This window comes from Dermacentor albipictus, chromosome 4 (genome assembly GCF_038994185.2).
Source record: "Dermacentor albipictus isolate Rhodes 1998 colony chromosome 4, USDA_Dalb.pri_finalv2, whole genome shotgun sequence".
NCBI lineage: Eukaryota > Metazoa > Arthropoda > Arachnida > Ixodida > Ixodidae > Dermacentor > Dermacentor albipictus.
In genome coordinates this window covers 89,070,032-89,096,368 of record NC_091824.1, presented here as the reverse complement: position 1 = coordinate 89,096,368, position 26,337 = coordinate 89,070,032, and the positions used below count along the sequence as shown (strand labels likewise).

Genomic DNA, 26,337 nt, shown 5'->3' with positions numbered 1-26,337 from the left:
TTACTTCAGAAAGTAAGCAACACTAGCGTGATTCACCTCATTAATCCTGCGTAACCGCAATTATGCACCGTCTACATAATTCGTTAGCCTTTTGTTTATGGCTGAAGTTTTAATGAACTCAAACAGTTTTCTGTTTAAATATGTCCTTCTAATATTCGACACAAACAATTTTGTTCGCAGGTTGGGGCATTCACCAAGTGACTGATGTTGTTCGCCAGTGACCAAGATTTACTGAGACATGGCTTTGCAGCTTAACGATAACTCGGAGTATACACAGAAAGCGCACAGTCTAAGTCTCCATAAAGTGTCAAGTGGTAAGGCTGACGCGTACGAACCGGCGCGCTAATGTCTCGCGCGTCTCCACGCGAGAGTCCTATGATGAGCTTGTCATGTACGCTAATGTTTCGTGACGCGTACGCTGAAGCAGGCACGTAGTGAAACGCATCCGTTGTGTCGCGTGTAGGCTGGTCTCAACGACAGCTTGTCACTTAATTGCTATTCGAAAATGCGTTGTGCAGTTGTTGGCTCTGGCCGGGTCGAAGCTTAGCAAAATACGACAGACGCCTTCTTTAATTTTTCAAGAAGTGGCGGCGTACGTCGTCAATGTAATCTACAGATACTTTTGGCGTAGGAAGGAAGTCAGCCACAACTGCCTGTTCCGTACATTTAGGAGGTGTTAACTTGTGATATCGACGACAGCCTCATTTATTGTGCGTTTTTGCTTTTGTGTAGTAGTATCGATGCTTTTGCGAAGAGGCACTGCAGGGCCATTGCATTTTCTAGTAGTCGTCTTTTATATGAGTTAGAGGGGCCTGAACCACCTCTCGGGCTTGGTGAAATAACATAGTCCGCGGGTAGTTTCGCTGTCCTAAGCAGTGCGTGGAGCTCGCAAGCGGATAGCGAAGTCACCGTTGTCTCAGACGCTTTCTTTTCAACAGAAGCCTGCCTCCTTGCTCTTTTAAGGAGGCAGGCTTACGCTTTAATTCGCAACAAAGGGGATTCCCATACGCGACTGCTGCGGTCGGCTAGAGGCGTAGATACCGCTGCCGCCGCGGGGTGCCGCCACGTGGCCACTGGCTAGGCGCCCTGCGGCTCGCTGGGGACAAGCGCGTTTGGTTTAATTACCTTTAGCGCGTCGTAGGGCAACAAAATCGGCAGTCGTGGTGCCTACATTAAAGTGAAACTTGAACTGCGCGCCACGGGGACAATTAGCAGGCGGAGGGTTGTGGGCACACCTCAGTGCGCCGTAGCTTTCGCAGTGCAAGGCATTGAAGAAGGAACGGGAGCACAGCGGAGACCGCGTTTTATTTCCTATAATGCCGTTTCTGCTGAACGCATTGAAGTACTTCTTGGTGCAAAGTATTTCCAAAATAGTCTATTTTCACTTCAAATGACTTTTTCTACTTCGATAAAAAGTGGTTCAGGGCCCCTTTGTTGGCTGTTCAGTTGTGTATACTCGAGAAGCAGGCAAAGCTTTGAACTACCACGAACTTGCAGTTCACTTAAGGCAGCCACTGTATGCGTCTCGATACGCCGTACGCATTTACAAGAGGAGCATCCGTACACTCACTAGGGTTTCTGCTACAGTTTCGCAGACGTGAACGATAGCCGGATAGCACTTAAGCACCACATTTTCTTGCTTAAGAAACATGTGCGTTGAAGCTACATTTGCATTCTTCTTATTCATGGTGCAAACAGAGAAGCAGCTATACGAATAAACAAACCAATGAGGCCAATGCCTCCGTAAGGAAGTAGCTATGAAACGCGAAAACTCTACATAAACTTATGGCGAGCAATATCCAAGAAATGACCACTAGATCACAGCTATACAATTCATGGGTTTCGATGCAGTAATAGTGTGTTGCTCAGATGCTTGGACATCTCAGTGTTACACGCAACGCCTTTTCTGCGGTATTGTTGCAGCGCTGCGCTGTGCATTTGCTATCACACACAAAAACACGAGGTTTTTATGCAAGAAAGAAATCGGCTGTCTGTAGCTTGTTACTTTAAAAAGAACGAGTAAAGAGAACTGCGAGGACCTGCTCGGCTATCTGTTGACTAATTAAGTATTAAGGCGCACACTAATGAACATCCCGCGCAGACAGTCATAATATATTACTTGTCCCGCAAAAAAACATCCAGCTACTGAAATTGTTTATGAAGCCGTTTTTATTACAATTATTCTGACTCTCGGGGTATTGCGCTAAGGTGGCCTTCTCTCCAGCTTCAGCTTTCGCCGTCGATATTCATTCGTACTGTGTAATCATTTACTGGTGCGCGAGATGTATCCCAATCCCGGCTGCGATTTCAGATTTGAACATTCAACTTCGGAAGGGAAACTTCACGTCTTGAATTCCTTTTTCCGCATTTGGAGACGTCGAGCCAGTTGCGCTACACCAACTTTTGTTATTACGCGTAGAACACGAGAACAGAGCATACGTGGGGTAGGATTAGGCAAACAGACTTGCATGTAAGCATCGAAAAGGTACAGTTACAAGTACAAGCCTATAAGAATGCATATAGTATAAGTTGAACGGCGTTAGTGGTATTCACTTCTTTCTTTCTTGTCCCGCTTCTTTGGTGCTCTACTTCTAGACAAGGGTGGGAATATGACACGCACATATACCGGGACACCTCCGAACGGCACAGCCTCTGTAGTCAAGGCAGTTATCAAACATAGAGGTACCGTTTGTGGGTCGCGCGTGTGTAAATATGCGTTCAAGCTTGCCACATTTGTTCGCACCAGAAATAATCTTAACTCATAGGCTTGACACGAGCATGAAACTTTTCGTAACTTCCGTTGTGGGAAGATGCGCAACACTGCTAAAATGTTTTCAACCACTTTAGTTTAAGCTGGGGAAGAGAAAACATAAACACCTTATTAGCAACAATTAAGACAGAACGCACCACTGAGTGTAAAAGTTTACTTATTTTGCTGCTTTTGTCTTGCGCGCCTGGGGAGACGCGAAGCGGTCGCACGGGGAAGCTGCATCGATTCAGCGTCTGTTTCGAGCGACCAAAAGCACTGTCAAAGGCTGGCGGACTACTTGGCGCGGAAACACATTAGAAGAAGCTCCGCCCCCGTAGCTTTCCTGTCATAACCACAGAAAGTTATCCACAAATATAGTACAGCGTCAGTTTAGACATGTGCATTAATTAAAGGGACTTTGTGTCTAACACTTGGAGCGTTTAAAATGCATGGTCGTTAATGAACCACACAATCGAATGCTGGCGAAAGTCACGAACGTAGTGCGCCAACGGAACCTCGTTTTTTCTGGCTACGCAGTGGAACAAGGCTTGTAAAATAACTCCTTGAATACTGGATATAGACTCGTAGCATGTTAGGACACTTCCGGATCACAGAATTTTATCTGAGTGGCTCAATAGAGGAGTGGCAGGAACTTCAAATTTAAGCCAATGCAAGAAAATTGCGGAAACCGTCGAAAATTCTGTAATATTAGCAGCATACGGTTATATGCCACGTTTTGAAGCATACCGGAAGCGTTCTTACTCTGCGCGGCATCTTTGTTGCTCTTAACGCTCTTATTGATTGAGAACGTCCCGTTTAGAGTAAAACAAACTGAACATTGCACGACTTGATGTAAGGCTGGGCTTTCTTTGCGGACCCTACCGGATGTTACCGAGCATAGCTGCTACGTTCTTGCCGAATAGCCACCCGTTCTATATAGCAACAGATGTGAATGTCATCGGCTCTGTTCTCCACGGAATTACGCAAGGAAATAACGAACGTTACCAAAATATCGATCACAGCAAAATCTGAAGTTTACGCACAAAAGAAGTTTGAAGGTATGCAACACAAAAGCGGGCCTTTGTAATATACGCAGAACAGAAAAAATAAAACTAGCGCGGCAAAGCATTGCATGCACGACCACACTCTCTGAGGAGATCTATTGCCTCGCGACTCACTCTTGTGGTGAATTCCAGTGGCAGATTCGGAGGTCTTCTGGCACGACATTTTCTGCTCTTTTTTGGTGCAGATATGTTCCCACAGCAGTTCGGGAGCACCGACTCTGTATTCTAATGGTAGATCGAGAGTGGTTCCTCCGCAACCATCACTGCGTAGCGAAACCGTGGACCACTCCGCCAAACTTTGCCTGAACCATCTCTGCCTAACCTAACCACCTTCCCTATCACCGGACCTCCACGTGACGCACTTCCTTCGCACTTGACTATTTTTTTTTCTCCGGGCTCCCCTGGCAGTATTACAGACGTCGCGGACGTGTCAGTGGTGGGCGAGAGAGATGCGTGCAATGAAGCAACAGTGGCATTCTGCGCTCGCTTTCGGGACAAAAGGTGTTTACGTTGAACTTACCAACGTTGATGCGCTTTCCTAATGCATAATGCCATTACGTGGTCATGACTCTATTTCTTCTGCTCTGTCGTCACGGCACGGCTTACCCGCTCGTAGGTGCGAAGCCTTTAGTTCGGTGCAGTGACATAACTCGGGCCTTCACTGCGTGTTTCTGTTGTCTTTATTTTCTTTCTTTGCTCTACAAAGAAACAATGGGCTTTGCGCTACGGTGCCGTGGGCGAAAGGGAAAGCATCGACAGCGAACGACGCAAATCGGAAGCAGATGCCGGAATGGCAAAAGATTCCGGATACGCTGTCTAAGCAATACTCGTTCGGTAGACAGCGTTTTGTTCCATTTGCAGATTCGGTGCTGCTAGAGTGGTTTTTTGCACTTTTGCGCAACTCACCCCCACTGCTCTCTGCGCACGCGCCGCAGTAGCGACGGAAGCGGGAGATTTGCAGCGGAAGGAAGGACAGTGGTGAGATTGTTTGTTTCGCGTGCCGTCGGCCTAACCTAACCTGGGACCCCTTCGATACGCACTAAAGATAATAATAATAATAATAATAATAATAAAAAGGAAAAAAAGCGCAAGACATTTTTTTTCAACACCACAGCAATAGAACCCGGGCCTTTTCTCGGTGAGAGCTAGGTATCCTCCACTAGACGATGCCGGAGACAAGTTATACCGTTTCGTTACAGTGTACTAGAATGTAGTTTCGTAGACTCCTCAAATGGTATAACAGCGCCTTAGAATACAACGCGGTGTATGCGCAGATAGCAGTGGGGGTGTGAGATAAAGTGCAAAAACGCCTCTCCCAGTTGCTGTTGTGCTACGCGAGAACGAGGGGCTCATTTGCGAAATTAGTCAACCGCTCGCAAATATGCTGTTGGAATTGAACAGTAGAATCGAAGCATGTTCGGTGTCCGCAAAAGCTTTGTTACGATGGTGAAGGGCTCAAGCCGACGGTTTAGGTATGTCAGCTGACACCAATTTAAAAGTAGAGTACCGATCGGCCTGCTTTTCAGAGCTGCCTTCAGCGCTGCGTTTGAAACTCAATACAGAATGTCCTTGTCGGTGATCGACGCCGTGTGAAACATTGCAATCAAGAAGTGTAAATCTACCACAGAAATTAGGCGGGCACGCATCATCCTGAAAGCTCGTTTCGTTGGTCCACTTGCCTTTAGCGCGCACATACGTCGGGGCACCAATAGATTTCAGAAGACTTTACGAGATTGGAGGCGCTCAGAAACAATTCACAAAATTTCTTGAGAATCCACGTGAGCTTGCTTGAAACCAGACGCGTGCTATGAACCACCAGCTTATCCCGGTCCCTATCAGTAGTTTGCGTGTTGCTCTGCATAGAATAAGGACTACCAAGCACTTTGCGCTATAAATACGAAGGAAAATAACATGGAAGGTTATCACCTAATCTGAGCTTATCGATGCGCCAGTCGCTTTCTATTAGGCATCTCCAAGGTTGCGTTTTTTAGCAATGTTTGAGCATAATCTCGTACGTGGCTCTAAGGGTTGAGGTTTCAGAACGAGCAGACTTCACCTCACTGGTGCCACGTGTCGTTATGCTGAAATATTCTAGTCTAAATGCATACTTAAAAGGAAGAGGTCTGCACACCGACCAAAAATGGTTTAAAAGAGTTATTTACGTTTCGGCTCCCCCACAGGAGCCTTGTTCACAATGCAAGAAGCGGCAGAGCTGGCGCCCCTTTTAATGTGCGTCTCAAAACATGATTAAGGCTCCTGGCATACATGGGCGGCAGATTGCCTTCGTTGCGATTAAGAGTGTGCGCACACTCTGCGCACGCATCACAAGTGATACGACAATGATTTACTGTTTCAGGTATACGACGCAAAGGCAATTCACAGAAATAACAAAGTTACACTATTTATGCAGCCTAAATTAATAGGTAACGTTTCACTTTTGGAGCGGCCCCTCCACAACGTTTTATACATTGTGGAGGGCGCTCTGTCCGGTAGTGAAGTCGAGAGAAATCACTTTTCTCCCGTCTTTCTTATCCTGCCTTTCAAATTTTTCGCTGGCTTCATTCAAGCTGTTTCACCTCGTAGCTGGTCTATAGGTAAGCTGCGGGGCGTGCTCCGGCCAATCATAGCAGCTACAGCGGGTCGACAGCACTCTCCTGTCACAGTATCCTCCCCTGCAGTGCTGAAACTCGACTTCATTGTACACGTTATCACATGTCCAGTGACGTGCAATAAGACCTGAAACACCGGTGCCAGTGGTCGAAGGGGCTCCACGACTGTACGGCTGCGCAGGCACAGGGTAAGTTCTAGACCTAAACGCAGGTTCAATTAGTGGTATATAGTAAACCGCTCTTTCGCATGTCAGAGCCACCACGCGGTCCTGGAGCCCCTTAGGCCACGAACCAAGGTGTTGCAAGTCATATTGTACGTGACTGTACTTCTCCTAATGTATCATTGCAAATCGGCAATAGAAACTTGGCAGTTTCGCCTCGAAGCGCAAAGCATTTATGGCGATAGCAACGATTAGTGTTGCACTCGAACTGCTCGGACGGTGCTCGAAATATGCGTGGATAAGACAAATTGGCACGATACAGCATGCAGTGCAGATGCGGCTCGGCAAAAGGAACCGAGCCCGGCAGCTACCAGACATCTGGCAACGCAGGCTGCAAGCGTCAGTATTGTTGAACGCGTCGCACCTGAAAGCTGCACGTGATGAGACCAACGGGAAATCATTGGCGTTAGCCAGCGCCCAGTGAAATGAGGTAACATTGGCTTGATTTTTATGTCCGTTTCTTTCAGACCCAGTGTCCACACAAAGTTGTTGTTTGCACGTCTTTATTCACTTTTATTCCTCCTATAGGGGGCTGCGGGGAATCGGTTTTAGAAGAGGCAGGGATGAAAAGGAAAGAGGGATATATAGTGGTTATGGGGGAGGCCAATTAATCTGCCTGGTGGGGGCTGACGCTACACCCAAGATGAAGAAGCTGGTGCTAGTCACTGGAGCATCAGGTTAATCCAATAATTTGTGTAGAGATCGCCATGATTCGTTGGCGACTGAAGCGGTGCTGTACCTCGATAGGGCCCAGGCATGGTTAGAAGTCTGGCCGTCATTCCGTAGGAAGCGAAGCAAGGACCCGTCGTATGGAGCCAGAGCACAGAAGGCAGTCCCTGATGGGTTTTCAATGTCTGCAGGAGAGGCTGCAGGTGCCTATATGCAAGTGTCACAGGCCACGAGCGCCTTCCTTTTTGCGACAGCGCTGCACGAAAAAGGGAGTAAGGAAGGTTCCCGACTTTACCTGCTGGAGCAGAGCCTGCTGCTGACGTGTAGCAGCCTGGAAGAGAAGGGGAGGATTGTCCATGAGGGGAAACTGCAGTGACGGAATAGACGCGCCGGTTACGTTTGACTTGAACTATTGCTTCCATAGGATCGCACCAACAAGTGTGTTTCCCCGTGTTCAGGTACGTTGTTTAATGTCTGTTCGGCTAGTTTCGAGTTCATTGAGAGTTATACGGTGCGCTTGTCGATGGGCCCTTTCATTTCCTGGTATAACCGTATGCTCTGGCATCCAGTGTAAGTGGAAATCATGCCCTTGGTCACGCAGACAATGCACGCGGAGGCAGAATTCTTGAGCTACAGCAGTGGTTGTGTGAGTGTCTTTGCAAGCACAAAAGACATGTCGAGAGTCTGTACGAACACTGTGTAGTGTTGCTTAGCATCTCTTGACAATTTGCGCCGAGGTGCTCTGTTTGGGCCAAGCATATTTAGTTCGCTACCCACACAAAGTAGCTCAGCAGGAACGCAAAAGTGCTTATACGGGGCGATCATTTTTAAGTTTCTCGGAATTTTTAATAATCACTTCTTTCAGACACCGTAATTTTAGTCTTTGACTTGGGGTATTCAGAGAAGGGGACATTACTCGCACGAGAAATTGAAACACATGTTACGCAGCACAATACAATATATTTAATGTCGCGTGCTGACGTATTACCACGATGCAATCGTGCTTGCGCGCCATTTGCGGTAGCAAAGCACCTAGACAATTTATATTCTTCCTCCAAAGCAAAGCTCGCCCAAAAACATGACCACTGGGATCCTGGGCAAGGCTTCTGTGCTGATGCGGCGTTCGCGGTAAGTTTTAGCGCACGCGCGCGTAGTCGGTTGTTTAACGCCACGACGGCATTGTCGTGCTCGGCGCTAGGACATATATGCGTCGGCTTACGTGGAAATTTGCCCTCGTTGCTTTGTTTGGTTATCAAGCATACGTTTCGTTCGCCACTTACAGATAAATACATATCTCATTTAGAGTGGACAGACATCGACAGCCCAGCTGGAGATACGAACGCCAGAAGCGCAGTAGCAGTACTTGGTGAAAGGGCCCAAGTCACCCTCACCCTGTCGTACACTGGGCGAGATGCTGTCACTGAGCTGCATGTACAATCGAACAGCGTAGTTCGCATTCTAACGCAAAGGTATTTTGAGGTGACTGAAATCAATACACGCCGCCAAGTCACCAGTTTTGTCGTTAGAAAGTCTTAGCGTGAAAATTTGCTAGATTTTGCTAGGTTTTGACAGATTTCTTTATTTCTCTAAACATTGCCTAAAATTACTAGGTCTAGGGAAATATTTATAAAGTTGGCAGCACTGCCGAGAATTCTCACGGTCTCGGCGCTGGTGCGACGAGGAGTACTGGCAGCTGAGCGCGCGTTCTTTGCCCTAAGCCAAGGGTCCGTGCTCATTTCACCCTTTCAAATCTGCCCAGCCTCCGAATCTCTGCAGATCGCTTTATATACCTGTAACGTTGTGCGCGCGGAAAGATGGTATGCATCCAGCCTCCAGCCCCTACTAGCGCTACCATCCTTCTGGATTCACCCCGGCATGCTCAGCCCGCGCGTTGGTATAGGGTACCCTAGGCCCCCGCTACAGATCACGTGGTATCCAGCCATTTCCTCTATGCCTCCATTGCCTCCAAAAAACAAACAGCGCATGGGCAGCGTATACGTTCCGCCTGTGACTCGACCGCGATAACAGAGCGGGCTTGGGGGCTGGCCCATGCGTGCCGTCCATGCGCCGTCGCATCCAGAACAGCAAACACGATGGTGACAGGTGGTGACGGTGCCTCTACATATTTGCTGGTGTCCGTAATGTTAGTGTCGATATAAACGTTATCGCAATAAAACTCATGTAGCGCCTACAGAGCCCTGTGCGTCAATGAACAGCAGGGTTTGTGTTCCGTGATATTGTCTGTAGACAAAGCCACCGGTTCATAATACTCACGAAAACGTGAATGCCGTTATAATTAGGTCGCCTTATCAATATATGCAGCAATACTAAGCCACACAAAAAAAGTTCTGTCAAGGCTTGCTATTTTTTTAGATTTTCTATTTGTGGTAATAAAGCGGAAAGATTTCAATGTCACTATGTGAGTGGAAATACTGCTGCCACGTCCTGCCACTATATTGTCAGAAATGGTGCTCGGTGTCCATAATGTGTGTGAAGCAGGAAGTTGCTGGTCCAGGCTCTTAGAGATGATACGTTACAAGTTCACTGATGTTATACACCTGCGGAGGCACAGCTTTCTTGCCGAAAATTTGTTCGATTTCGTCCAGTGTTTTCCCTTTCGTATCAGGCACAAATATTACAAAGACAATGGACGTTACCACCAGTAGTAAGCCATAGAACCAATACGAGGCAGCAGTGCCTATCAAGTGCACTAAGTCTACAAACGTCTTAGTTACGAGGAAGCCGCACGCATAGAAGAGGACTATGCATGCACTGGTTGCCACACCCTTGACCTTCAGCGGTATCAATTCTCCGAGGAACACGAATGGCAAGGGGCCGAGTCCGAGGGAGTAACTGATGAAGTAGAATGCGATGGAAGCCAGGGGAAGCCAGCCGTAGTCGTCGAGGAAACTTTGGCCGTTCACCTTTTTCAGGTGGAAGCACAGGCCCAGCGCGGCCAGGCTGACCGCGGACAGTGCGGTCGAAACGATGAAGAGCAGCTTGAGCCCCACCTTGTCCGCGAGAAGGACGGCCGCCAGGAAGACCACCGCGAGGATTCCGCCCACGACGATGGCGCAGTCGTCGGGAGCCATGGCCACGCCGGCCTCCTGGAATATGTCTTGAGCGTAGAAAAGCAGAATGTTGATGACCGATGCCTGCTGCATCAACAGAGTCAGAAGGGCGCACAGGAAAGACTTGTAGACGTAAGGCTGCGCAAAGTCGCCGAGGGTGAGACGCGCGGTGACGTCCGTCATGCTGCTTTCCATGGCTTTGAACTCGTTCTCAAAGCGCGCGCCCCGGTAGAACTGCATGGCTTCCATAGCCTCCTTTCGGCGTCCCTTTTGCAGGAGCCACATGGGCGACTCTCTGACGTAGAGCAGAAACGCGACGCCGTTGAGGACAGCTGGGACGAGGCAGGCGGCGGCGAGCCACTGGTAGTTGAGCCACTTGCCAATGGCGTAGCCCACGAGGATTCCCAAAGAGAGCATGAAGTTGCAGCCGGTGTTCAGCGCTCCCCGCAGGCTGGCAGGAGCCACTTCTGCCACGAACACTGCGGACGCTGCGGAAGCGATGGCCATTCCTCCGCCCGTGAGCACGCGGCCGGTGAATAGGAGCGCAATGGAATTGGCAAATGCGAGGAAGAGCCAGCCGGCAGTGAACAACGTGGCCGCTACCACCATGGTGCCCCTGCGGCCTAGGAGGCTCAACAGCTGCCCTGTAAGTAGGTGGGAAGGAAACATAAATACTTTTGCACAGGATAATTTTGCCACTAACTCCGCGGATCTCTCTACATATACAACTGTTTGTCGTTCTCGAGCGAGCCATGTGGCCTTCAGAACAGTGCGACGAACTGTAGTTTATCGTCTGCCAGGTCGGGCATCAGCGCGAACATCAGCGCGAACATCAGCGTAGATGAGAATAGTATTCAACAGTACGCGACGAAACCGCTTTTCGATTCTTTGCAATAGGGAAAGTAATCAAATGACGTAAAAAAGATGAGCAAGAAAACAAAACGCAACTGAAAAATATATACGAATGAAGGAAAAAAGGATACAGAAATAATAAATTGTCACGCAGGGACCATGTACGAGAACTACGAAGATTATAAAAAAAAAGTGTATTCTTTTTTCCCAAGGTATCATTGGCGTTTGAAGATTTGCAATCTGTTACTTCAAGTGTTTACGTAAAGCAAACTCGATTGTCCTATACTCTCAACATTGTTCATATTACTTTTGTCCTCACTGCTCGTGCATATTTAAATGCACCCACTGATTATTATCTCTGTACATTGCATTCGTAGACCTTGCTAAACCAGTGGGCACATGAAATTTCACTCCTCATTTATCTGGCATAAGGTGCGAAGGTGCGGTAAGATTTTTTTGCACGCAATTTATTTCACGCTAACTTGATGGTTTCGACAATGCTAACTTAAGGAATTAAGTATTGTGTTTTTAAAAGTGAGCAGTTAGCTGGAAATTGTTAATTAAGGCCCGCTATTGTGGATCAATGGCTATGGCGTTGCACTATTTTGGCTGGGATGGTCTCATTCTCATGCAGTTTTAGACAAAATTACACCCTTTAGGTTTTATCTTGCCACACAACAATAATCGTCATCTGTCTTGTCCGCATTTCCTTTCTTGAACGCTGCGAGCCCGGTACTTCCAAGTCACGAACGGCATGCCTGTTATCAGCGTGACGGATCATTCTCGGCAGTATAAAGTAGCGAGCGCAGCGTTTTCAAGAAAGGAAACGCAAGCAATGCAGATGACCATTATTGTTGTGTGGCCGATGTACTCCCCAAAGGGTCTACATTTGTCTAAGAGTATGGGTAAAGAATGCAAAACGCTCGCGTATGTATACATTTAGGTGGACCGTGGGAAGTAAAAGTTAACGTGTCACGCTCCAGCATAGCACCGCTTAGAGCTCCCATCCAGCTGCGAGAATGCATTTTTCACTGGATCTTACCTCACACAAAGCAATTAACTACCTTCTTACCCTTGTTTGAATAGGTGCGAATGATTTGCTGCATGATATATTGCATATGTTACGCAGTTAAATCACATTTTTGCCGTGATGTGCAAAATGCTTTAGTTCGGCCTGGCAATATACGTGTAGCAACCATTGTTAATGTGTATTTGATGCTGTGATGTTCATTTTCTCCTGTCATCCAAGATTACTGGACGCCGGCTGGCCTTCAAGTTACCTTGAGCAGCTGCAGCGCAGAAACAGACGGTGCGCCAATAACAGTGACGGAGACAATGTCCCTGTTTTTATTTGTTGTTATTGGCCCTTCGTCTGTTTCTACGCTGTACTTACTTCAATATGAATTATATGTTATCCCGTTTTCACTTCTTATCTCAGTCCACAGGTTTCCACAAAGTAAGTGGAACTTATTTGAAAAGAAAAAAAGAAGAAAAATTGAACATGTATCGCTGACTAAATCGAACCCATCCGGAACGACATTCACAGAGACACCTCGTTGAATTGAGCAGTTTTTTTTCTGCATCTACTCTCTGTTTCTGTTGTGAGGGAAATAAAATTTAACTTAGGCTTTGCCAATACAATACACGCCCTTCCTTAATATGTGTGCGATAACGCTTCTCAGTAGCAAAGGGGTGCGTTTATGTCATTTGTTTTATGCTGCCTTTTATCTGAAGGTTTCAACACTTCATACGAGAATACTTTTGCGCATGGTTACTAACTGGCGAGAAGCTTGCAAAGTCTACAAAAATTGTTGTCATTGTTGGAACACTTCCAGTGCTTTGCTCCCATTTGCTCGCGAGAAAAAAAAAGTTCTAGATATACCCAATAAATCAGTCCTCTTCCTAGCTTTTAGACTTACACCATTAGCTCACAATAAGCACCTATTTTTCTATCTTGCATTTCTAGCTAGTCCGCTAAAGTCGCTATTGTGAATGCACGTCCAAAAGCACACACTAGCAAGAGGTTTGTGTTCGACGCTAAGGCGAAAAGTACCCACAAACATTTTTTTTGTGGCTTCCCCTGTGCAACTTTTTCCGTCGTGCTTCGGTGCTTTTTAGGAGACAAGTGGTTATATGAATCTCTTCGTTGAAGCCCTCGAGGGTCAGTGAGAGAGATGAGTGCTACTTTTCGAAAAAGCCATGCAGTATCAGTGGGACAGGTACTTCCTACTTTTTAAAGTTAAATAGCTTGTTGTACAGGAGTGTAATTAGTCGCAAACAACTTCTGGTCACCTTATTTAGCCATACGACACAAGAAATATCAAGAGTTTTGGCTTGCGAGGAAAGTGGCCAGAAATAGTTTTGCATTGATACCCTAGAAGGTCAAGGAGACATATGCATCCTCTCTGTTTGAAATACGATGTAGTGTAGTTCGTACCAATGCGTCCCATTTGTTTAGTTAAACGGTTTGCTGTAGAGAAGAACAATTTGTGGTAAACTTCTAAGCACCTCATTTATTCATGCCACCCTACAAAGTGCAATAGGTTTCTATATATATAGTTGAGGCTGAGGAAATCACGCTGGTCCCGGTAGTAAAATGAAGAAAAAGAGAGTATGATGTAGTACGTTGAATTTGCACAGTATATTTCAAGGACGTTTCAGATGGTGGACCAGCCTTTGTCAAAGCCTCTGTCCAAGTCAACGTACGTCGCACGTTTTTCTTTTTGTTCATTATATATATATATATATATATATAATATCCATCACTGCAAAGGGTTAAAAGACCATCCTGCAAAGGGTTAAAAAAGGAAGACAATTCAGTTTCAAAACATTGGACACAGCTCACCTGACAACGCTCCGGCGACGATGCCTCCGGCCAGCACTAGGGATCCGAACCAGGCCGCGTCTTCTTCGCTGATCTGCAAGGTGTGCCGGATGTCCGGCAGTGCGGGCGAAGAGTACGCGTACACGAGGCCCGTGGAAGCGGTGCCGAGGTAGGTGGCCGCCACCGCCAGGTACACGCGGCGCCGCCCGTCCGATCCGCTGCGCACGGCGCTCTCCATCACGGCGGTTCCATCGCATACAGGCCCTGCATGTGAACGCGGAGCAAGTGACCGTCAATGCTGGAGCCGCGGAGTTCGGTTCCAGGGGGCCGATGCACTCCGCTCTTCTCCCAGCCAAACGAGCGTAGTCGCGACAGCGGACGCGGATACTTTGCGTTGGTGGACAATGGAACTGGCGATGTGTAATGCAGCTATATAGGACGACTACGCACAAATGGCTGAGGAGGTACCTCCTGCTGAGCTTTGAGGAAAGAGTGAGAGAGAAAGAGAGAAATAAGCTTAAATTTGTAGCATGCTGCATTACGAAAAGACTGCATACTTGTGCGACCTTCCGAGCACGACAGAAGTTAGATTAATAAATTCAGTTGCCTCTTCTTGAAGTGACACTAAAGCAAAATATTAAGTCGAGCCAGATTGAAAGATATTGAAAGAGTATACGCTTCTGTAATAACAAATTCGTCAGTCGTAGCGTGTACAGGTTATCAGGCGAATAACTGACAAATTTGGAAAAGTGGGATGGCGCCAGCTGTTGTGCACTACGGTACGTTTCCTGTGACGTCAGCACTGGCTGATTCAGAGAGAGCGGAATAGAGAGAGATCACGTGGAGATTACGTCAACTTGTCCCGTCCGTTGTGTCGCGGGTGGTTCAAATTGGGGAGCAGCAGCTGGACTGCTGACGGCATTTATCCAGGCAACAAAGATAGATATTGGCATGGTAAACGATGATTGATTTCTAGAATTTTAATCTATTGAATAAATCTCTTCTCCACCGTGTTGCATATGAGCGCAAATAAGTGGGATAAATGAGTTACCAACCAACCAAAACGTGAGCTAAAATCTACGCCAAACAATGCTTTTCCCTAAACAAGAAGCTGAGTCGTTGCCTAATAATCTCAGTAGGCAGCCATAGAACCACTAAAATTAGATTTGTTGTAATAACAAAAGTTTAGGTGCATTCCAGTGTCTGATGTTGCTATAGAATTGACGCGTTATATAATAATTCACGTTAAGTTACACTAGCCCCATTGCATGGCAAACTTAAATTAAAAAATGCTATTTTTCTTCCTGTGCCACAGCAATGTCACAAACAACTATGAATTGCTGCCAGTACAGTTATTAGACCGTCTCGGTGCTCGGACGGTTACCATAGACTTGTGCGTGCGCACATGTATAATCAAGGAACACATACTGTGTCCCATAATCATGGCCCCTTCCACTTCCACAAAACAGGTTTGTACAGCGAAGGAGCTTACTTAAGAAAACGGTCCATTGTGCAATGCATATTACACATTTGCCTCGTGTGCACTTCTTAACGCATGCTTCCATCTCATGCAAACTAAGTTAAAGAGACCCTGGAATGATTTTGACGATTTTGTACAAACGTACTGAGTCGTTAGAGTAGGTCCTTCTGATCATTGACTCATCTAAGTGCTCCGCGTAAAGCGTGTAATTTATTACATGGTTTTAGAAATGTACATCGCTGCCGATCGCAGCAGGCTGCTCGGCGGAATTTTCAGCCACCCCCACCCGTATGACGTAAATCACCCAATTGACGTCAATACGGTGAGCCATCCGATTGGCTGCCCAGGGCGTGTCGTCGATAATTTTTCCGCCTTTATGGTGGACAAATGATGTTCGTAATAGTTGGAATGTTAGTTAATTTGTTTCTATAAAAAGAAAGTAACAGAAAGAGAATGCACAAGAACAATTTCTCACTGCTCTTAAGCACTTCCGGCACACAGCAAGCGTTGTCTGCTTGTGTTACAACGTGCTCCGTCTTGACCAGAGCTTCGCTGTAAGTCGGTCTGTCTTTTCGTGAGCACCATGGATCCACTTCGTTACGTTGTGGGCTGCAAGCGTAGCGACGGGCAATATGTCAAGCTGCGACATCGTGTCCCTCTGCAAGTCAGCAGACGAGCGGAGTGGCTGAAGCGCATCTGACTGTCACGGTCTGATCGGCACCAGAATTTGCGCGTTTGCGGCCGTCCCTTTACACCGTAGGATTACTACCACAATAGCGTTTCACGAGTCTTGTATTCGGGTAAACGCAGGCGAGGGGACTGGGCCAGGCCACTTGACCTTGCCGTCTCACGGGATGAGCAGAAGCGAAGACGTGAATGTGCCACCAGGTGGCTGCCCCATGCAGCCACCTGGTGGCACAGAGCGCAACCAAACACAGTAGCAGTAATGAAGTGTATTCTTTGCTGCTGGTGTAACTTTTTCGCAGGAGCATAATCATTAACATGCTGTTTTTGTAATTGTTTAAAATATTTTACGCTTGGTTAGAGCAATATTAGCTTTTTGTTTGGCTGGTTAAGCTCTGCGCGAACAGGTGGATAGACCGTGCAGACCGATCAGACCGCTCACGTACGTATACGCGAAAGTTGCTTCATCAGCTTGAGTTTATGCCTCCCCCCACCCGTCGAAAGGCCCAGCCCGCCTGCGGTTACCGGTACACCAGACGCGTTCGGCGCTGCGACAGAGTGCTGGCAACGCACGCTGCTTCTATAGCTCTCGCTTGGGGTCGACTGCCAAGCAGCTGCAGGAGAGGTTGGAGAAGCTTCGTGCGCTTGCTCCCAGAGAACCGAAAGTAGACGACACGACGTGTCATGATGACGCAGAGCCAGTGAAGGTGGAGCTTAGCCCCGATCACTCGGCGAACGAGTTAAGGAGAAAATGGGTGGCTGTGGAGGAGGCTAACTTGTAATCGTCCATAGCTCTCTCAATATGAGACGCTCCTCAGAAATTGTCGTGCGAATGATTAACTTTAGCTGCACGCTACGCGTCTGCAAAATTTGTATCGAACGAAGTGCTTCTCTTGCGGAACACATCTCACCCGTCTCTGTGCCTTTCTGGACTTCTCACTGCACCTGTGGGGTCTACCGCCCAGTCTATCGCCGAGATGAATGTACAACATCCCGAGGATCCTCCCGGTTCCCGTTCACCCGCGGACATTGGTTCGTGGAAGCAATGAAATACGTCGAGTGATAGCGAGGACACAGAGCTGTACTCCGCATCAAGGGACGAGTCCTCGGAAGACAGCTTTCTACTTGTCCAGTACCGCAAGGCCAAACAAAGAATTATCAACTCATCTTCGGCGTCCAGCTCGAACACTGAAAACAGCGCCTGAACGATGGCCTCACTCCATCCTGTTTGCGACACAGAACGCTACCGACAACCTGCGCGTCCTAAACAGGAAAGCACTCTCCGTGTATCTAGAAAACGCCGTGCCAAACGAGATCAAGGATGTCAGGATAAACACTAGGCGAAACATCCTGGAAATCGAGTTGAGGAACCCGAGCGCACTGACCATACTACAACATGTAACGCAGCTGGGAAACATCAAGGTCCGATACATCGTGCCGTCGAATGATGCCACAGTAACAGGAGTCATCAATGACATTGACAATAAAGAACCTAAAGCAGACCTCCCCGTTCTCATAAAACCAGCAAGTGAACATAATGTCATTGTGCATGTTGGTCGCCTCGGCAACACACGTTGTGTGAGGATAACGCTCAAAGGCGACTGCCTTCCACCCTACGTGAAGGTCGGCAACTTTCGCCACTAGGTTCGACCATTTATTCCAAGACCAATGCAGCGCATCAATTATCAGAAGATTGGCCATGTGAAGGGTGTTTGCAGAAATTCGGCCGTGTGCCCTCGATGTGCTGAACCCCACTCAGAAGACAACTGCAGCGCAACCACGTTGAAGTGTCCTAACTGTCAGGGTGGTCACTGCGCCTCTTCCAAAGACTGTCCTCAGATCAAGGAAGAAATCACCATTAATTAACAAATGGTGAGAGACAACTCTACCCACAAAGAGGCCGCTGTGAAAGTATGGCGAAGACGACGTCACCGTCGAAGGTCTTCATGACGGAAAACGTCAAGCTTTCAGGAAAAATAAACTCGTCAAGCAGCGGAAGTTTCCAGCACTCCGAACACCGATGTTGGAAGAGAGAAAACTGCCAGATCTCTCTCCACAAAGGAATGGCCGCCACTTCCGCGTACAGGACCGCCAGAAGAGCCGCAGAAGGAACCGCCCCCAGTACAGCAAGGTGCTGTATCCGAGGAGTCGCGGAAAACAGATGAGCAAGTGATAGCTCTTATTAGACCTTTAATGAATGCCATTCGCGTGTTGCTAAGCAACATGCACACACCATCTGCCGTAAGTGCGCTTCAAGTACTGGACGCTCTGAGTCCGGTGCTTGCAACCCTTGAGTAGATCATGGCTCCACAGCCACGGTCCTTTAGGGAAGAGGTCCGACAAGCAGTTATTTTTCAGTGGAATGCCCGCGGACTCAGAGCGCGCCTTTCAGATTTCCGTCGCTTCGTGTACGCCAATATGTTTCCCATTGTCGTCATTTGCGAACCGAACTTATCTAACACGATCAGGCTTTCTGGATACGAGTCGTTTATGTCGTCAACTGTTTATGAAAACAGTAAGATTTCGGTGTTTATTCGTCGTGACCTCAACTACATTCATCAGCCTGTACCACCTAATGACAATAATCAATATGCCTAAACGTAAGGAAAAAGAATTCGGCCTTTACTTTTGTGGGCGCCTACCTATCTCCGGCAAGTCGATTTGATCACAAAAGACTACGAGACGTCCTTTCCTCAACTCCCAATCCCTGGGTCATCATTGGAGATTTCAACACCCATCATACACTCTGGGGAAGTCCGAAGATGAACGCAAGAGGCAGAGCTCTGGCATCTTTCGCCTCCAGTAATGAACTTTGGTTGCTGAATGATGGGAGTCCTACGTTCTTACGTGGCTCCACGTGCAGCAGCTGTCTTGACTTGGCTTTCGTCTCACGAAGCCTTGTCAGACGCGCAGGGTGGTTTGCGGACATAGAGACGCACGGAAGCGACCATAAGCCCACGTACACCAAGATCAGAGGATTGTCCCCTTCCAAAATATGGGATACGATTCAAAGAGTGGACTGGCCTAAATTTCAGTCTATTATGGAAGAACACTGTGACGCCAATCCATCTTTCGACTTGGATGAGGCAATCAAGAGCGCGGTGCAAGACATCATGCGTACTCTCACATGCTCTTCGAAACTGAATGAATTTGATGTGGAAATAGAACGACTTCGAGCAATCCGACGACGTGCTGAACGAAGATACCGACGTACGAAGACAATGGATGATTTACGGACCGCCAGGCGCACGGAAAAGAAGATACAACGCTGGTTAGACAAGGGGGAATCGCAACGTTGGATTGCCTTCTGTGAGTCGCTAGATCCACGCAAGTCTTTATAGCAACTATGGAGAACGGTGCGTGGTCTCCGGACACTCCCCGTACAGCGATTCCCATTCAAGGCGCTTGCCCTATCTCAAAAGAGATCGGAGATTGACGTGGCAGAGGATTTATGCACTAGATTATCCCGCCAACTCACAGCTATCAACATTCCATCGCCTTTGAGTCGCTGTCCATCACCACGTGATCACCGGACGGATTCACCATTCTCAATCCGCACATCAGCGCTAGGACCTGACGGAATTTCCGACCGAGCTCTGTGTCACCTGGGGGAGTGAGCAAGAGGAGTTCTCTTTGAGTTGTACAATGAATCTTGGAGAGGTGGCACGCTACCAACAACCTGGAAGACAAGTCGCCTTGTTCCACTGCTGAAGCCTGCCAAGTCGCCGTTGGAACTCTCATCATATCGCCCGATCGCTTTGGCGAGCTGTGTGGGCAAAGTAATAGAGAGGATGGTCCTAGGACGCCTGGAGTGGTACTTGGAGTACCACAACATCTACCCAGATGCCATGGCGGGCTTCCGAGGTGGTCGATCGTCGATCGATAACGTCTTCGACCTGGTCACCTGCATTCAGCTTGAAACATGCCGTAAGCGTCTCTACGCTTCTTTATTCATCGACGTTATAGGGGCGTATGACAACGTTACGCATGAAGCCATCCTCTCTGCTTTCACAGAGGTAGGAGTGGGTGGTCGGATGTTTCAATGGACACGGAGCTATCTCTCCATGCGATCTTTTTTTGTAAGCACCGAAGAAGGCCATACTTGTCTACATTATAGCTACCGAGGCGTCCCCTAGGGTGGTGTACTTAGGCCTGTGTTATTTATTCTAACACAAATTGCTCTCCTTGAGCACGTGCCAACCACAGTCAGGCTATCAATGTACGCGGATGACATCTGCATATGGACGTCGGCAGTAACACGCCTACAGTTGCGAGCGAGAATTCAGAGAGCCGCCACACAAACCGCTATCTACCTCCGTATTCAAAGCCTGGAAATTTCTTCCGAGAAATGTTCACTAGTGTCATTTACGCGCAAACCCATGGCAAACTACAGCGTAATGATAAATGGCCAATTAAACGACGGGTCCGATCGTACAAGTTTATAGGTTTCATAATCGACAGGGTCTAGTCATGGAGCCCTCACGTATCATACGTAAAAAAAAAGAACGGTTGAAAGACATCTGCCACCTGTTCAAGTTTTTCGCTGGCAAGACCTGGGGAATGTCGACAAGTGCCATGTTACAACTGTACATTGTGCTTTTTTCTAGGATTTCTGCAATACAGCTTGCCAGCAATAAACAATGCAAGTAAAACGAATCCAGGCACAATACAAAGTCTTCAGGGTCAACTGCTCCGGATCTGTCTAGGCTTGCTTCAGAGTGCTCCAGCAGCGGCTACGATAGCAATCGCTAGAGACCACCTTGTCAAGACCCACATTGAAATTGAAGTACTCAGGACCCATATAAGGCATCTAGCCAGGACTCCTTGTCACCACTTAGCCTTTCTACTAGCGGACAGACCACACACTTCTTTCAACCAAACGATAACCGCATATGATGAATCATTGCCAGCTTGTTTTACTCCGGCTGCGAGACCTTCGATTTATTTATGGTGCCTCGCTCAGCAAAAAATCAACCTTACAATACCTGGCACCTCGAAAAGAGTTGATCTATCATCTCCAGCCCTTAGACAGCTCACGCTACTATATTTGTACGAGAACTGCCGTGACTCTGAGCATATTTACACTGATGGATCGGTCCTTCCAAGCAGCTCCGCGGCGGTAATCGTCATACCAGTGAAAGCTTAAGTTAAGCTTAAGCTTAAGTCAAGTTTAAGACGACCCACGCGACAACATCGATGGCAGCAGAGCTCGCAGCACTCTTTACTGCCCTTCATCACATTGGTGATGAACCGCCACACAAGTGGACGATATTCTGCGATTCGAAGGCGGCACTGCAGTCTCTACTGTCACCTTTGCAACGTAGACCGCTCGAACAACTAATATTCCATATTACAGAGACGTTATTTCACATAAGTGATGCAGGCCATGAAATAACCTTCCAGTGGCTTCCAAGTCACTGTGGGATTATCTGCTATGAACGGGTGGATCAAGCTGCCCGCTCAGCCCATACTCAGGAGTACCACGTCCCAATTTCTCTTTCCAAAACTGACGCAGCACGGAAGCTCCGCCTACTTGATTGGCAGTGCACCACGTCGCAGTGGAATGAGCCACATTTAAGAAATACGCGACGTACTCACTTGATCCCACATTAAGTCTTCGAGCGCCATCACAGCTTCGCCGTAGAGATGCCACACTTATATATCGACTTTGGTTGGGCGTTGCCCTTACCAAAGCCTATGCATTCCGCATAGGGAGGAGCGACACCCCAACCTGTGACCAGTGCGGCCATGAAGAATCAATTGGCCATATCTACAGTACAGTCCACAGAGGGAATGCCTTCGCCACGAACTTGACCAACTGGGCGACTAACCGCTATCCGAAAAAAGAATTCTACAGCATCGAAAGGACCTACCGTCACAGAAGGCCGTGCAAGTGCTGTGGCGCTTTTTGCGATCTACCGGCCTGTGTGAATGACTTTAATTGGAACGCCTTTTGTGTACGTGTCTCCATGTGTGCGTTTTCTTTTTTTAGCGTTTTCGTCTCTGTCATCTTTCTAACCCATATTCCCCATCCCCAGTGTAGGGTAGCAAACCGCAGACTCATATCTGGTTAACCTCGATGCCTTTCTGTTTCATTCTCTTTCTCTCTCTCTCGGTCCGAACCGTTTCAGGGGCCATTTAAGCCTACAGCGCCTACGCACAAACGGCTTTGATTTAAAGATGACTTCAGCTAGTTACCTAGCGCGTATTAGCAATGAGCATGCGACTTTGTTTCACTCCGCGTTTTTTGTTGTTGTTAATTTGCGTTTGTTGGTAGGGTTGGGACTGTCTTTCGGGAATCTTAAGGCCGTGTCCGTACATTAGAGAGGATTGGTCGGAATTCGTGAGCCTCCTGTACAAATCGGGAAAGTTGACAGGTTCGCGTGGTTGGCATGTGTCCACAATTGTCTGATCACTGATGGGCGCTTTCCATGCGTACCAAGGGACTGCATAGAAAGTGCCCGTCATGCTAACTCGAGCAACAACATACATCTAACTACGTCAGTGCATTGCATACTCTGCCTTTAACGTGACATTCACATCGATATGGGACGAATAGATGTGGTATGAGAATGCACTCTAAACTTAGTGGGCACATATTTGAGTCGTTTCCGGTTAAGAAATAGCTGCGTAATATGCCCTACCTGTCATGCTGGCGCTCCGTCAGTAAGGAACAGAGGTCGTCTATGATAGTTCGAGAAACGCACTCGGAGAGCTCTGAAGATTCTTTCTCTCTGCGTGCGCGCACAAGAAGGAACTGACGTCATAGAAAGGAGAATAGCACCGTGGTGCGGATGTTTAACAGTGCAAGTGTTTCGGTGATGAAGTGGCGTCGACATACCTCAGCGGTCTTGAGTTTACGATGTAGTGGTTCAGGCATGCAGGTGTTGTAAGCATCTCGACTGAAGAGACTGTCCGTGGCACTCTGCTCTGTCCGTCTCTCTCTATCTCTCTCTCTCTTGTTTTCTTTGTCTATTTTTTATTACGATATATTCTTTTTCCCGTAGAGGTGGCAGAAAATCTGGTTGACGCATGACGGTAATTGAACTTTCGCTTTTATTTTTATTTTTTTAATGAAGTGTTCGTAGACGTGAACAGCGTGCTTTGATAAAGTGCTGAGATCACAGTCGGTGTTCTGCTCCTAAAGATGTTGGGATGGAAGGTTCGAGCTAAAGTTATAAGCCCATCGCAAGGTATATAAGTGTGAGTACTCGCAATATTGTTTTGCGCTGGCTCTTGCACAGCCTAGTGGCAGAAAACGCAAAAACTGAAATATGAAGTTCGAACAAGGTGAACCTTTAAAGAAAGTCAAATTTTTGGGCGTTGAGGTAATTTATTTTATTTTTGTCGTTCTTGTAGACATGGCGGAAAGCCCCTGGTGTGTTAAATAATTAATGTTGTTTGCAGTGTTTGGTCCATAATAATGAATTATTCAGCAATGTTTACCGCAACCTTTTAGTTAGGAACATTCCTGTCAGCAACAAGCCTTCGTGGAACGTCTCAGTCAATGACATGGTGGGGGTGATGTGATCTAAAGAATTTGAGCAGGCTGCTTCGTCATCTGCTTCACCTGAGATGCAGGCTTGACACAGACCTCAGTTCCGTGCACAATGTAACGGAGACTGCGATCGTTGCGTGGCCAATGTTCCTGTTGCACGAAGAAACAAAATTGTGCAGATCTAACGCACAAGTTGGATTCTATAAGTCAAGTGATGCTCTTGCTCAGCGGTCAATCAAATGCTTTATAAGAAGACGCGCTGAGCAGGGTGTCCTTGTCATCATGTGCAACGTGTAATCTCGTGCAAGTTGTATGTTTATGCACCACTCGGGTCACAACTTGAATGTCACGCAATATATATGACACCTAGATGAAAACAGCCTTCTACGTCGTGATATCCTCCTTGTCGTGATAACCTCTTCTACGTCGTGATATCCCGGTCCTTACATGTTGTTCATTCGAGGAAAAAAAAAAAGAAAACGCGCGCGGAGCGAGTTTAGCTGCCTACACCCCCTACTTACCTGACCTCGCTCCGTGCGACATTTTTTTTGTTTCCTTGAATAAAGAAGAACATGTAAGGGCTGCGACTTCACGACGTAGAAGAGGTGAAGGGAAAAGGGAGAAAGGAAGTATCAGCTATCAAAACAGAAGAGTTTGAAAAATGCTTCGACGAATGGAAGCGCATTTTGGACAAATGTATTAAGTGCAATGGAGGGTATTTTGAATGTGTTAAGGTTGTTTTGTAAAAGAAAAATAAGAACATAGCTTTTTAAAGAAAATTCCGCTTACGTTTGGGTACTGTAAGGTTTGGGGTCGGGCATGAAATAGGTGGTAGCTGGCCTATACCGTCGTCCAACTCATCCACGCTGAGGAAGTTGTAGAAGGGAGAGACTTGTTCTCGTTGAGAACGAGGAATATGGGATTTATTTACAGTATCTGCATGAGAACGTTACAGTTTATAAGTCTAGTATGACTACCCGCCGTGGTTGCTCAGTGGCTATGGTGTTATGCTGCTGATCACGAGGTCGCGGGATTGAATCCCGGCCACGGCGGCCGCATTTCGATGGGGACGGAATGCGAAAATACCCGTGTACTTAGATTTAGGTGCACGTTAAAGAACCCCAGGTGGTCGAAATTTCCGGAGTTCTCCACTACGGCGTGCCTCATAATCAGAAAGTGGTTTTGGCTCGTAAAACCCCACAATTTAATTTTTTTTTATGACTGAAAGAGAATGCAGACTGAACAGCCGACAACGGTTGCTTCAATACACTCTGTCCTCCCCAGATGCCGAGGTGAGGGAAAACGGCCGTTCAACCTTCGACCAATTGTGAGCGTTCAAAGACATCGGACCCACCTTTGAGGGGAGGATTTACGCACTCACTTCCGCCCAGGTTTCACTGGGCGGAAGTGAGTTTCACCCAGGTGAGAGGGTTTTCGCAGACACAGGTCTTGCCCTGAGCAAGGCGCCTCTTGATTCCTAAGTTGACCCCGCAGACAGTGGCCGCCGCGTCTGTCCATTGACTGACGACTTCTAAGGCCTGTGAGACGGCGCCGCAAAACATCTTGTTCCAGGAGTTGCCCCGCTCCAAACAAGCCGTGACGGTGACGGCGAATCCACTAACTATACTTGGTCCGCCGACTGCGTCTAGACATCCCGGTGCGTTCAGCTGAGGACGCGGCGCATTGTCGTCCTTACAAAGCGAGTCGCCGCAGCGGGCCGGGCAGGTTTAAACAGTCACTTCCCCGAAGATCGCCAGCCCCCGCAGGTCGAACGTAAAAGTACCCACTCGTAACTGCGTATGCACACTGACGCTGACGCAGTGATGTCACACGGAAGAAGGCGATGATTGCCGTTTGTAGCGAGAAGAATGGTGAGCAGCGCGGCATGGATATAGAAGTATGACGCAATAGAGAGTGGTGAGGTTTACTGCTATGCGCCCGTTTCATTTCTGCGTTTTGGCTTATGGGACACTGGCGCATCGGCTAATGTTTAGAGCATCAGGTGGTTGTACTCAGTGGCTATGGTGCAGTACCACCATCGGACACGTTACTCATTTAATATATGTGTGCGTGGGCTATTTGACACGACAACAGCAACCTGTAAGAAAACTTTAAAGATCGGATCGGAAAACATTTATTGGGCTCTAGAAAATAGATCTTCGCGGCTTCCTTCAAGGAGGAGGCGCTCAGCAACGTCCCACGAAACAGCGAACACGTTATCATGACACTGGACATTAAAGGAGCCTTCGACAATGTCAGTCACGAAGCCATACTCACAGGACTGGATAACCTGAACTGTGGCAGGATTCATGGCTACGTCAAGGCCTTCCTCTGTAACCGGACAGCAACAATCGGCCTGGGTGCAGTCAGATCAGAGAAGTCTCGCACCCCAAACAAGCGAACTCCTCAAGGGTCGGTCATCTCCCCCATCCTCTTCAATGTCGCAATGAACGGGCTAGCAAGACAACTCGAACAACTTGAAGGCATACGGCACGCCATTTACGCTGACGACATCACCATATGGGTTAACCGGGGATCGCTCAGCGAAAAAGAAGAGTGCCTGCAAAAAGCGGCCACTTGCGTAGAAACCTACGTTAAGCTTTAAAGAAAGAAAAT

At 47.7% G+C, this 26,337-nt stretch overlaps 1 protein-coding gene across 2 annotated transcripts; it reads right to left on the bottom strand.

The window, feature by feature from the left end:
- Positions 1–8,232: 8,232 nt before the first annotated feature.
- LOC135917666 (facilitated trehalose transporter Tret1-like) lies at positions 8,233–26,111 on the bottom strand. Of its 2 annotated transcripts, none has more exons than XM_070538091.1 (3): positions 25,999–26,111; positions 14,081–14,323; positions 8,233–11,027 (listed from the first exon to the last, which is right to left on the bottom strand). In XM_070538091.1, exons 1-3 carry the CDS (start codon positions 26,030–26,032, stop codon positions 9,832–9,834), a joined length of 1,473 nt encoding a protein of 490 aa, XP_070394192.1. In that variant the 5' UTR covers positions 26,033–26,111; the 3' UTR covers positions 8,233–9,831. The 2 variants fall into 2 exon arrangements, with proteins under 2 accessions (XP_070394192.1, XP_065307309.1); XM_065451237.1 differs by lacking the exon at positions 25,999–26,111 and adding an exon at positions 22,868–22,946.
- Positions 26,112–26,337: the final 226 nt, after the last annotated feature.

Excerpts from the sequence above, each read along its gene's own strand:
- LOC135917666 (XM_070538091.1), bottom strand. The coding sequence starts at position 26,032 with ATGAATCCTGCCACAGTTCAGGTTATCCAGTCCT. Across the intron at positions 14,324-25,998 it reads AGTTCAGGTTATCCAGTCCT|GGCCTGTATGCGATGGAACC; the intron begins GTGAGTATGGCT and ends GTTCACATGCAG. Across the intron at positions 11,028-14,080 it reads CGTCGCCGGAGCGTTGTCAG|GGCAGCTGTTGAGCCTCCTA; the intron begins GTGAGCTGTGTC and ends ACCTACTTACAG.